Below are 12,415 nucleotides of genomic sequence, written 5' to 3' on the forward strand. Positions count from 1 at the left end.
CAAAGTCAACTTTATGGATTGTCTTTTTAAAAAGGTTAACGGTGGATTTCTGTTCCCTGAGCGTGTCTTGTTTAACATGCTGTAATGTGTGTGTGTGTAAAGAGTCACTGTACAGGGATCCAGTTACACAACAGTCATGACGTGGGTTTGGTTTTCTGGATATTGTGAAATCTGTGTGATCGTCTCCGCACCAGTCGGCCGGCGAGGTGAAATAATGTGCTTGTAACGCTGAGTGTCACGTCAGCGCAGTAACCTGTTGCACATGTGGACTCATGATGTCATCCTTTGTTTCCAGGGTAAAGTAATGAGGGTGAAGTCAAACAAAGAAATGTGCTCTTTTCTTCAAACACACCTTGATCTTTTTTGAGGCTTTTTTCAGAGATCAGCGTGTGTCCTGGACTCCTGGATTCAGTCATTTGAAAACTCCTACAAAGAACTCTGTGGTCTCCTCTTACCTCCTTGTAGGCTTTGTGTGATAATTATTCTCTGTGCCTGCCTTTAGGAAAACTGTGGTCCAGAAGTGTGAAGGTGGCGTACAACCTGCTGCACAAACTGGGAACCAAGCAGGAACCACTCGTCAGACCTGGAGACCGGGTGAGTTAACAGAAACCGAACCAAAAACAGTGAGACAGATGTTACTTGTTGATTGAGATGAGGAGAGGGACTGATAGAGAGGAAAAGGTATCCACACTTCAGAGTTGGAATTTAACCAGAAGTAAACCACATAGGGGGAATTCACTAAAGGACTGGCGGCTTTTGCGCCTGCTAAACCTGTGAAGCTAAACCTCGAAGCACACACAGAGGATTGAATGCATCCCAAAGTGCAAAAAGCACCTCATTCACAAACAGCAGCGCTAACAGCACCGTGCAGTAAGAGAGAAAATGTTACCGCCTGCAGAGAGTATTATAACGGCTGTCACGCTCTGAGTTTCCACTGATCATAATGACAAGTCCACCTTTTATGTGATCAAAAAATGTATATGTCTGTAAAAACAATCTGTTAATAATTATTATAATTGGGAGACCAATCAGGCCGGGGCTGTGTGAGGCTCGACCTCGGACATTGGCACACTTTGGGGCCGTTACGCATGACGGGGATTATTATCATAAGAAATGAAGCTACGTTACAGACAGTGAAACTAGTAAACACCTGTCAGGTCTGGACTTTACAATAAACTGTTTAAGATCTGCCCCCTCCTCTGTCTGCTCATCATCGATCTGTGGATGGAGTTGAGATCCATCAGTGTGGATAAAGCTCAGCTGAGAGAGTGGAGGTGCAGACAGCTTCTCTCAACAATCAGACACAAAACAAGAGCAAACTGCACGGATCTGTGAAACTTTCTGGGCGTGTTTGCGCTTCAATATCATCAGTTCAATTTGCTTTTTGAATCTTGAGACAGGGCAGATAAATGGTGCAAATGATGAGCAATTTATGGAGCTATGTGCTTTCTTCAGTTGCTGTGCGTTGAGCTCTCAGGGCCACCGTAGGATTATCTTTAGACATAAACGTTCACATTTTTTGCAGGGACATATTTCTGCAGTGGAAAATAGTTGAGATACTGTAGATTACAGTCCCACGGGTTGTGTTGGTTTTGAAGCAGAAATTTCAGTCCCAAGGAATCTAAGCAAACAGAACCGAACTATCTGCGAGAAGTTGAGTCTCCCTTGTTTTTGTTTTTGTTTTTGGGTAAGAGAACCTCAACAAGAGGCACACAACATCAGAGCTTTTCCTCTGCCATCTCTGGTTTCCTTCAGATCTAAAACATCGCAGAGCGGCTGGGCTAAAAACACAAGCCGTTAACTGACATCACCTCTCAAGAGTTTTGGGTAGTGGCCAAAAATCCTTGGCGACCAGATACATGCTCATTACTCAATATCTTAAAAACGAACACATGTGTAGTCCGTCCTTCCTTTCCTGTCGGTGTTATCATCACATCACACTCAGGGCCTCTTTACCCAGCTCTCCACACGCCTCCACACATGAACAGACGATGGTACTGAAGTGGAAAAAGGTTCAGTCATAGTGCCACATGTGTCTGCTGCCATGTGACGTCTCCGCTCTCCTTCTTCTTGTCCCTCTTTCATCTTTATTTTAAGCTCAATTTCCTGCTCAGCTGGAGACCAAGTCAAGGCTGGCACGATGCCTGTGTGTGTTTACGCATCACAGTCAGAAGGGCGTGTGTTTAAAGTGCCTTAAGAGTCCAGTGTAAATTACAAACTCTGTGTTTCACCACTTAACTGCAGTTATAATAAGTTGCACAGGGAGAAATTGCAGTGTTGTTTTGCAGGATGATTACGGAAAAGAGGTTTAACATAGTGATTTCTAACTTCCTGTTTTCTTCTCTTTTAAAACGAACTCGTAAAAGCTACTGCAGAAACATTTACGACCCACAGTTCATTTTCTTTGACTAAAAGCAATTTCACTTTGTCCTGTTTGTGATCAGTGTCCTCCCTAACAGTCTGAACATGTTGGAAAAACCTTATCGTAAAATACACAACCTGAGCAGTGCAGCGATGCATCCATACAACAACGTTCCTGGCTTCTTGACGTCCTCATACTGTGCATTATCATCAAGAGACGTCGGGTAATGTGTGAGAAAAAAGGCAAAGCATCTCTTGCACCAATACAATTAATAATCCTTCAGCCACCTAGACGGGCTCACCCAGAACTCTGATTTTGCTGAAGGTTTGAATCAACTTTTCGTAAATGGACGGTTTAACCAGCCTCCTGTGATATTACTGTGTTTCCCCCCCTTGAAATACATTTTAAAAAGTGCTCATTTTAAATGCTAATATAACGTATATTGGCATTTAAAAGTACACAACAGTAGAGGGCTCCACGTATCTGTAAAGCGAGCGTACCCCTCATGACTGAGGCCAGCCGTCACTGGCAGCTACAGAGCCAGGGGGACGAAAGATGGAGAGACACGGTGATCGTCCGGAACAAAGAGGTTCAAACGTCGGACAAGTCAACCAACAACTGAGGCGGAGTTATGATGCTGAGTTAAGATGCAGCAGAGTCTTTAAACATGTCAAGCAGCAAAGAAATGTGGTGTCACAGAGGGTAATGTCCGAAGACAGCGAGCCCAAAAATGCTAACAGTCCGAGCTAACAGATGCTAACAGAAAAAGGAGGAGGCAAGAAAAGCATCTTTGACCTATTAGCAGCTGAGCAAAATAGATTAGGGGAAGTCGCAGGTATTAGTGAGAGTGGGAAAAGAGAGACAGCAAACTGAATGTGTGTGTGTGTGTTTGTGTGTGTTGGGTGCTTTTAGCCTCAGAAGCTCGCTCTTACAAGAAACCAAACAAGACATTTGGTGCCATATGAACACACACACAACACCTGCTAAAAATCAATAAACCTGTCTGCTCTTGTGCAGAATTCCAGGTGTTTTAAGTACAAAAATATGCATGCAAAAGGCCAAAGATAAGATCGTGATATGTTGACAATCTCTAATCTCAAGAACAAGCAAGTGCACACAGTTAATTCAGACTGTGTAATGATAATATCCTTTATAAAGCACGTAATGTCCCATTAGTCAGAGAGTTGCAGTGATGTCGCTTCAAGGAGACACGGTCGTCCAGACGATGAGCCTTACCTTTGTCAAGTGTTCATGACGCTGTAAAGCCTCTGCGGCCTCGTGCGCGCAGACACAGAAGCAGAGTTGATTCCTCTCCACTCTCGCTGCTATCATCTACATATGAAACCTGAACGGCTCCAACGAGACGTGCACATGTCAACATCAGTCCTGTTAAAGCATCATTACTCCCCTCTCATTCAGTCAGGTGCACTTAGCTTATAGATCAGACCCAGTGCCACCCGCGCAAACACTCACACACACACACACACACACACACACACACACTCTCTCACACATGTCCAGGCCCGTATTGTATATAAAGCTATTAGGCAGCACTTAAGCTGGGGTTCACTCTTATCATAACGACATGCAACTGGAGCCAAACTGGATCCAACATGGCCGATAAATGCGATAAAGGAGATAAAGGCTCTGCCGTGACGTTATAGAAACATGTTGGATCTGGCTGTAATGCTCATGTCCAGGATGGAAGATGGCAGATAGAGCTCAATCAACTCATGATATTGTCAATACATTTAAAGCATTATGAACTTTACAAAGATAGTATTTATTGCAGGACTGTTTGAGTTTAAAAGATAATAACTTATTTTGGCATCAAACGCTGAGGAAGAATGCTTCAGCAGATTGCTTCGCCCGGCGTCTGTGAAACAGGCTGTTATGGAGTGCTTGTTTTTGCCTGACAGGCTCAGATGGTTATATTCAGTTTCTCACAACATTACAGAAAGCTTCCCCACAGAGAGAGACCTATTTGTTACAGAGTAAGATGTTGTTTTAATACCAAAAAAACGCTGTTACCTCGCTTTCTTTAAAGCCATCAGACTCCATTGACAAAACAGTAATTTAACAGTAGTAACTCAGGAGTTGCTTTTCTCTACTGCTGCCTTTGTCTGTTTGCTGTATCGTTAATATATCTGTCAACATATAGTGTTTGATCCAAACTAAGCATTTAAAACACCAAAGTCACAGTAGAACACAAACAAGGTAGATTATGAACTCCTGTTTTCTGCAAGGTTAGATTCCTGTTTTTGTCGATGGAGTCTGGTGACTAAGGAAAGAGCGACATTTTGGCTGTTTATGGTTTCAAAAACAGAAATCTTAACTTAACATACAGATCTTTTTAAGTATAGATCTGTAATGTTGTCAGGCACTTAAGATAACATGCAATTAAAGGGCCTGTGTCCACTGACGGCGCCTACGACCTCAATTTCAGAGCGTTTCTCACGGCCACTTACATTTGCTAGGTTACTTTAAGATGTCTGGCGGCACTTCCGCTTCCCTTGGTAGTGATCGTTAACTCTGTTTTAAATCGTTCTGTATGCTTAATATTTGTTTTTATCTAAGAAGACATGAAAACAATCAAAGGAATCGTGTCCTGGCATCAGCAGCAACTCTACACCTGGAAATTGGACTTAAAAAAAACGAAAGGATTAGCTTCTCCTCCGATATTGTTGTTGACAAAGTTGATATGTGAAGTCCCGCCCCTTCTTGATTTTGATTGGTCAGTGAGGAAGGACATTGACGAGCGCGGCGGTGTTCCAAAAGTTGAACTAGAGAAGAAAATAGGCGCTGCCAGCACAAAAAGCGCCGTTAGTGGACGCAGGTCCGAAGTGGATATACTTTGATTAGGGGCATTGGCCCTGATAGGTGACATTAGAGCAATCCCAGTCCGTCTTGGGGCTTTAAGCTGATGAAATCCACCAGAGCAATGCAAAAAACTTGTATGTAATTCAAAGTTTACGGGGTTTTTTTAACTCTCACCACATACAGTATTCTCTCCACATGTGCATTAATGTAAAAAGCAGGTCGATTCAATCTGCACCTGTTTCTGTCTTTTCTTTGCATCCAGAGGTCTGTTGTCAAATTTGCTGCTCTTATGAAACGAGTGAAATGAGCTGGAACAGAGAGGACGACGCTGAAGGCCATGGAGCCAGGAGAGGGAGAGATAGAGGACAGAAACGGAGGAGAGGAGAGGGAAACAGTTTGATTGTTGATGAGCAGCATAACAGAAGTTAAAAAAAGAAAGTAACCAGGCAGATTTAGAGAGAGCAGGCCAGAGGCACGGACCAGATGCCCCCTGAAAGATTTTAGCTTTATTTTTCTGTGATAAGACGTGTCGTCTGGACGTCTGGCTCTCTGGCAATAATCCAGATCATCTTAAAACATATATATTTTTAAATTCTGCAGATTTTTGACAAAATGCTTCTGTTATTGTGCAGATGGGTTGTGATTTTTCATTGCATTTAGCCTCCATTTTTACCCCAATCCGGCCTTAAAGAGATACGACACTATATTTTCTGTTTGAATGACAAAAACAACTCAACTGTGTGCTCTTTTGATGTTCTACTTACCTCTCCCCTCTAACTCGTCCCTCCTCTCTCCTTCTGACTACAGGTGGCGCTGGTCTTCCCAAACAACGACCCCGCTGCCTTCATGACGGCGTTTTACGGCTGCCTGCTGGCCGAGGTCGTCCCTGTGCCAATAGAAGTACCACTGACCAGGAAGGTACGCTTTCATGATGCATGATAATTAGTCCAACAGTTAATAAGTGTTTCAATCAGCTATGAACATGTGTGTCATGTGTGTCTAGTTTAATTATATAGAGTCAAAGGGACAAGATTGTTTTATACAGAGAGACTAGTTTTATGTTATTCTACCCCCCTGTGAATCAAAATGCACTAAACGCCTTCCAGTATATTGCAGTTCAATGAAGTATATTTATTTGTGGAGCATATTCACTGAAGTCTTTCCCCATTAAAACAGCAAACAGGACAACAAAATAGTTCTACACATGAATAAAGTATTAACAGAGAAACTGCAAAAGAAAAGAAAACAGAAAACTTTTCGTTGCGTTGCACAGACGTCTCTGACGTTAACTCCCCAGCCTTCTTCTTGGTTTCTTTATGTGGTTAAATCTTATTTTTAAAGTAACTCGTTACGTTACTGCGTTACCTTCTGAGAAAAGCATTAGATTACTTTTGCGTTACCCCCCTTGTGACTTGTTGCACATGTGTGCTATATTGTCAGGATGGCGTGTAGCCTGCTGTACGTCTACCTTTGAATGTATCGACTCTACCGTCGCCTCGTTTACGGCCCATAATCTGTAACTTTGCAGCCTGATAACAGGAATAACAGATGCAGTAAAACCTTTACAGCTCTTTATTATGCTAACAATCTGACAGTGAACTGGGCAGAGGCATACAGTATCAGGCACAGCTGTTTCCATGACAACAATACAACACGGGCTCTTAGTCCCACCAGTGTTGTGGAGCTGTGTTTAGCTGCAGATGCTACATAAGAAGTCGAGCTCTTCACAGCTGACGAGCACTTATCCTCCAGACACAGCTTACATTTCACTGTCATGTTGTTCTCATCCCTTTCACCCAAACATTCAGAATAACGTGAATATTTCCACAAAGTAAACGCCATCCTTTCTGACATCTCGCTAGCTGAATTAGCTAGCTACACATGCACTGACACAGCTGTGTTTACCTTCTGCTGGTAAGCAGCTACCTGCCAAGAGGGAGGAGAGAAACAGAAACAGAGCTTCAGGGAGTTTCTGTTTTTGTGGAGACTAAAGGAAAAGAGAAATACGACCATTTATTTTCCAGTAACAGATTACTGTTTATGAAAAATTGCAGAACTAACGCATTAAGTTCAAGTTATCTACAAACAGAAGATAGAAAGAAGGAGAACATTTTGGAGAGCTTCTCCGTCTCATCTGTTTGGCCTCAGGTCGTCTGAGAAAGTTTTTATTGCCGTTTCTCCTTTTTCTTCACGTCAAGCAGCTTTAGGGAAAAAGACACACAGCAGAGTCTAACAGCGGTAATTCACACCAGTCAAGAAGCTAACTCTTCAGAGAGGGGGTTGTAATATAAACATGAGTCATTAGAAGGGGCCGCGGTGAGTCACAGTGCAGCACAGAAGACGCTGAGCCCTGCTGAGTGCTAATCAGAGCCAAACGTCTCTGAAGAAACATCTCTGCTGTTGTTGTTTGAGTCATAGTTTGGACTGGCTGTCACAGTGCGCTGTAACTGTCCTCAGGGAGGAATCAGGAGGACCGAAGAGTGTGTCACAGTCAGCGGAGGTCCAAGAGCGGCTTTGTGAATTTGAGCACAGTGAAAAAGACGTTTTTTCAATACATGATGTATTCAATTCTCTATAAATCCTGTTTAACAGTTAGAAAAACAACAACAAACATAAAAGGTGCAATACAAAACGTTTTTCATATTAAAACAGTGTCACAACAAAGAGCTGTCGGACTTTCAGTGAAGGCTAATTCTTCTCACCTGAGCCTGTGATGTTGTTGTCATAAAAGTTTCTAGAACATTCATACTATAGACTCGTCTTGGTTTATTGTTGACAGTCAGTCTATAAAAACTCACCTCATCTTTTCTATAAAACTTAAAAGAAAATAAGGCCCCGTGTCCACTAAAGGTGTATTTAGTGCTGGCAGCGTCCACCCAATTTCAGAGCGCTTCTCACTGGCGCTTACTGTTGCTAGGTTGCGAAAGTTGTCTCACGGCACTTCCGCTTCCCTTGGTAGTGACTGTTAAGTCTGTTTTAATCGCTCTGTATGCTTCACTTATATATTTGCTTTTATTCAAAGAAATTTGACAAAGAAAAAATAAAAACAATGTAAAGGAATCGTGTCCTGGCGTTAGCAGCAGCTCTACACCTGGAAATTGTACCCTCGAAAAACATCTACCATTGTTGTTGACAAAGTTGATATCGGAAGACCCGCCCCTTCTAGATTGTGATTGGTTGGTGAGTATGAAGTGACATTTGATGAGGGCGGCAGTGTTTGAACTTTTTTCAACTGAGAGCGCAGAAACAAAAAACAGCTGACGCAGAGGACATTGCTGTGCTGAGGACTGCTTTGGTTTTGCTTAAAAAATAGGTGCTGCCGGCACAAAAAACATTGTTTTCGTGTTTTCTAACCCAAAGAAAAGATGGATGACTACAGATACAACTTCAAAAATAAGTGAAAATCCAAAGAAAAAGAAACAAACTCGACGCTCAGATGAAGCAAACAGTCTAAAAAGGAAAGCGACCGTCGGCCAGGAAAATCAAGAGTTACAACCAGAGCCAACTGTCAATGTGTGGTTACATTGGGAAGTGTCCTCCCGCAATTACCTTTTATCGCCATTAGAGGCGCCAAAGAGAAGAAGAGAGTAATTTCCTGTTTAATAATAAAGAGACGTATGTTCAGGTGACTGTTTTAAGAAACACGGATAGATAAACAACAGCATTATTTTATTACTGGATATTTGTCAGATCAGTGCAGTTACAAGCAAAGGCTGTAAATAAACGGCCAACTTCTACTTTAATGTGGAGTTCATATTCAACTACTGACATATACACATTTTTAAAGAGCAGTAATTGACTGAAAAGTTTTTTATACTTTACAGCCAACCTGATGGGCATGGATTATAAGAAAAGCCGTTATAAAGTGGTCATCCACGTGTTAGCATCGTTTCTGAAACAGCTGTACTGACGATTCAACCAAACATGATCAGAAAATGAACACAACTTTTACTTTCAACCCTGGCTGCTCTTAAGCTACACTTTCTACTCCACAACCAAACAGAGCAGAGGAGCTGCGCAAGACCAGGAAGCAGTTATTGATCGATTAGAATCCAATTCAGTTGATGAATCACATCACATCTCTGTGTCTCTCTGCAGGATGCCGGCAGTCAGCAGATCGGGTTTCTGTTGGGGAGCTGTGGAGTGACGGTGGCTCTGACCAGCGATGCCTGCCATAAAGGGTTACCCAAGAGTCCCACTGGAGAGATCCCACAGTTCAAAGGTCTCACAGAAGGACACACACACATGATCACACACCTGTTAGCGTCTCACATACACATACTGGTATGGAGTGTAATTTCAAGATCACAGTATTAGTGGGAACTTTTGCCAAAGTCTGACCCCTTTTTCTTTGTGAAGATGCCAGGAATGTTTGCATTTGTGTGCTCATGTGTAAGTGTTTTTAGGATTATTACGCTACTGTGTAAAAAGATGCCTCCTCCAAACCTCATATCACTATATGCAGCTTTCCTACTTAATACTTTTATACTTAATTACTTACTTACTTCTCCAACTCCAACCTAAAAATACGCTAAGTAGAAAATATTTTTGAAAGATACACATGAGGTCCAGCTGGAGGTGAGACCTACCAGCAGATACTCCCTGAAAATACTTGAAGAGGGGGTATTATGCTGTTTCACATTTCAAGACATACAATGTTTCAATGTTGGATGTCCAAACTAAAAGTGAGTGAAGTTTCAGATCTGTAGGTAAAAGTATGTTGGAGTAATCCCCCGCTTAAAAAGTCTGCAGGCTGCTGTGAACGCTTGCTTTCAGACAGACTTCTCCAGATGCTTCACTTTGTGATGTCACAAAGTGGAGGAACTCTATATTCGGGCATCTGCCCTAGCCAGCAGAACCTCAAGGACACAGCCACCCAGCAGCTCAGTCTGCCTTGGAAATGTTTTTAACTCGCTCTGCTCGTCAGGTTGTTTCAGAATGTCTTTGGGAAAATGTTTCGTTGGCTGTGAAGGACAACAAGACATCAGTGTTTACCTTTCCAAAGGACAAGAGCTCCAGACATTCATTTCAAATCGAACAAGTGCAGTTTACTCTTTGCTGGCAACTCTGTAACACAGCCACAGGATAGGAGGCAGGCTACAAACAGTGAGTTCTGCCCCTCGACAGCCTTTGGGGAGCTGGCCAATCAGAAGAAAGCAGGCTTGTAGGGGCGGGGTTTCTTAAAGGGACAGAGCTGACTGAGTCATTTCAGGCAGAGGCTGTCTGAGGGCCTGCACAGAGCACCAGTGTGAGAACAATGATGAGTTTTTTAAGCTGTAAATTATGCTTAGCTACTCCACAGGTATCACAGCGTGAAACATGCACGTTTAAGACAGAGTACTATTACTTACACCACTGAGTAAGAAGTTAGTTTATAAGTCAGATCAGAGTTTAATCTAACACACATCAAAAATAATGTCACAGAATAGAGAGGAAGCGCTGTTTTATGATGAATCATTTGCAGAAACATTTCTTGGAAGTTTTGGAAGTTCAGGGGAAACAATGAACCCGACAAAGACACGTTTATTTGCTTTAAAACAGAGTTTTTAAAGCTTTACATAAGGTGTAGAAACACAGTTACATGAATTCTCTGAACCATAAACTGCACACACACACACATACTCCGAGTTCAGAGGTCAACGTATCTGTGGCTCTCTGGTTTCAGCACAGCCTTCCTGCGTCTCTCAGTGAGATGAACTGACGGACTGATGGAGACGGACAGCTCGTGAGGAGTGGATGACAGGATGATAGAGAGACACTGAGAGAGGGTGGAGAAACAGAAAGAGAGAGAGAGTCAGTGAAGCAGAATTGTAAATCGATGGGGAATCAGCTGACAAGACGGAGGAGAGAAAGAGAGCGGATGGAAGGAGACACATGATGAATGCAGGATAGAGAGACATTAGCTTTAAACAGAGAGAGAGAGAGAATCTCCTAGTGATGAATAACCACTGTTTGCTTTTCAGTAATGGATGTATAAATAGCAACATGATGCCGCCAGATTTACTGCTCCTCACTCAACATGGGCTCGCCCGTGTGTGTGTGTGTGTGTGTGTGTGTGTGTGTGTGTGTGTGCGCCTCATTAAGGTGGAGTGCTCCTCCTATTGATCAGCAGGCTTTAAACTCATCCTGTTCACGGTGCTGATTGTTTCTTCTGTCTCACTGCCCGGGCAGGAACAGCAGCATTAATTCAGACATTTACAGCCCTCACATACATTCACTCGTGCTCGGCCGTGTAAACACTCAGCACAAAACAACCTGATGCGATTAATGTGTCTCTTTAGCAGTACAACCTAATGCTGTCCTAAATGTGGAATCAGGAACAAGACGTTGAAAGGGTACTTTAGAAATCAAAACTGGACTCATTAATTTGAGGTGTTAATGATTAAAATGTACAACATGTTTTAGAGTTGCTCGAGTACATTGCTTCAGCCAGCAGCTAAAAAACAGGCTGTAATCGCTGCAATGTAATCCAGAATGCGCTCGGCCAAATAACTTTTTTGGCCACTAAAAGGCTCAGATTGTTTTTAAAAATGTCTGACAAGAGAACAGAAAATATCCCTACAGAGATGGACCCTTTTGTCAGAGAGAAGGATGTTTTTTTTAAACCAGAAACAGCCTTCACATTGCTCTCTTCCTTTCATTGTGCCACTGTGTTTACAATTCCTTCCCTACCACCCACTCACCAAAAGACCCTGCTCACAGCGCCAATTTCTAACAAAGCAGCTCCGTTCCAACCAACAACAAATGCCGATAGGAACGAGTCTGAAATTAGTTTGTCAATAAGCCGCTTTATTTGTATTTCATAGTTTAGTTCGAGCCGTCTTTTATGGCAAGTTAGTTTACAACAGGCGCATCACACAGCGCTCAGACAGTGGCACAAGTTTTCTTTTGTTAACTTCCTTCACGCGCCATCCCGCTCCGACTCCCTCACAACCACAACACAGAAAAAGAATACGATGCTTTGCGGACAATGTTTCCCCCCCAGACTTTCCATACCAATAATATATTATAGTAATAAACTTTATTTTTATAGCACTTTTCAAAACAAAGTTACATAACAGAATAAAATAGTACATACAACCAGGATAAAAATTATATAAGCAGGATATAAAACAGGATTTAAGACCTGAAAACAATACAACATGAAATAAAAGTGATGGAAGATGAATAGAAACACAAACTGTAAAAGTACGTTTTAAGAAGTGACTTAAACGATAGCACTGAGTTTGCTAG

General features: G+C 42.4%; 1 protein-coding gene across 1 annotated transcript in view; it reads left to right on the top strand.

Annotated features, from left to right (window-relative positions):
- LOC138611345 (disco-interacting protein 2 homolog C) overlaps positions 1-12,415 on the top strand; it is a 207,564-nt gene that overhangs the window by 148,931 nt on the left and 46,218 nt on the right. The window contains exons 9-11 of the mRNA XM_069684400.1: positions 503-594; positions 5,990-6,100; positions 9,281-9,404. Of these exons, the coding sequence (XP_069540501.1) occupies positions 503-594; positions 5,990-6,100; positions 9,281-9,404 (327 nt within the window). The remainder of the gene's footprint in view (positions 1-502; positions 595-5,989; positions 6,101-9,280; positions 9,405-12,415) is intronic.

This window comes from Semicossyphus pulcher, unplaced genomic scaffold, assembly GCF_022749685.1.
Source record: "Semicossyphus pulcher isolate SPU_LCO1_2020_fin unplaced genomic scaffold, fSemPul1.0.p SCAF_7, whole genome shotgun sequence".
NCBI lineage: Eukaryota > Metazoa > Chordata > Actinopteri > Labriformes > Labridae > Semicossyphus > Semicossyphus pulcher.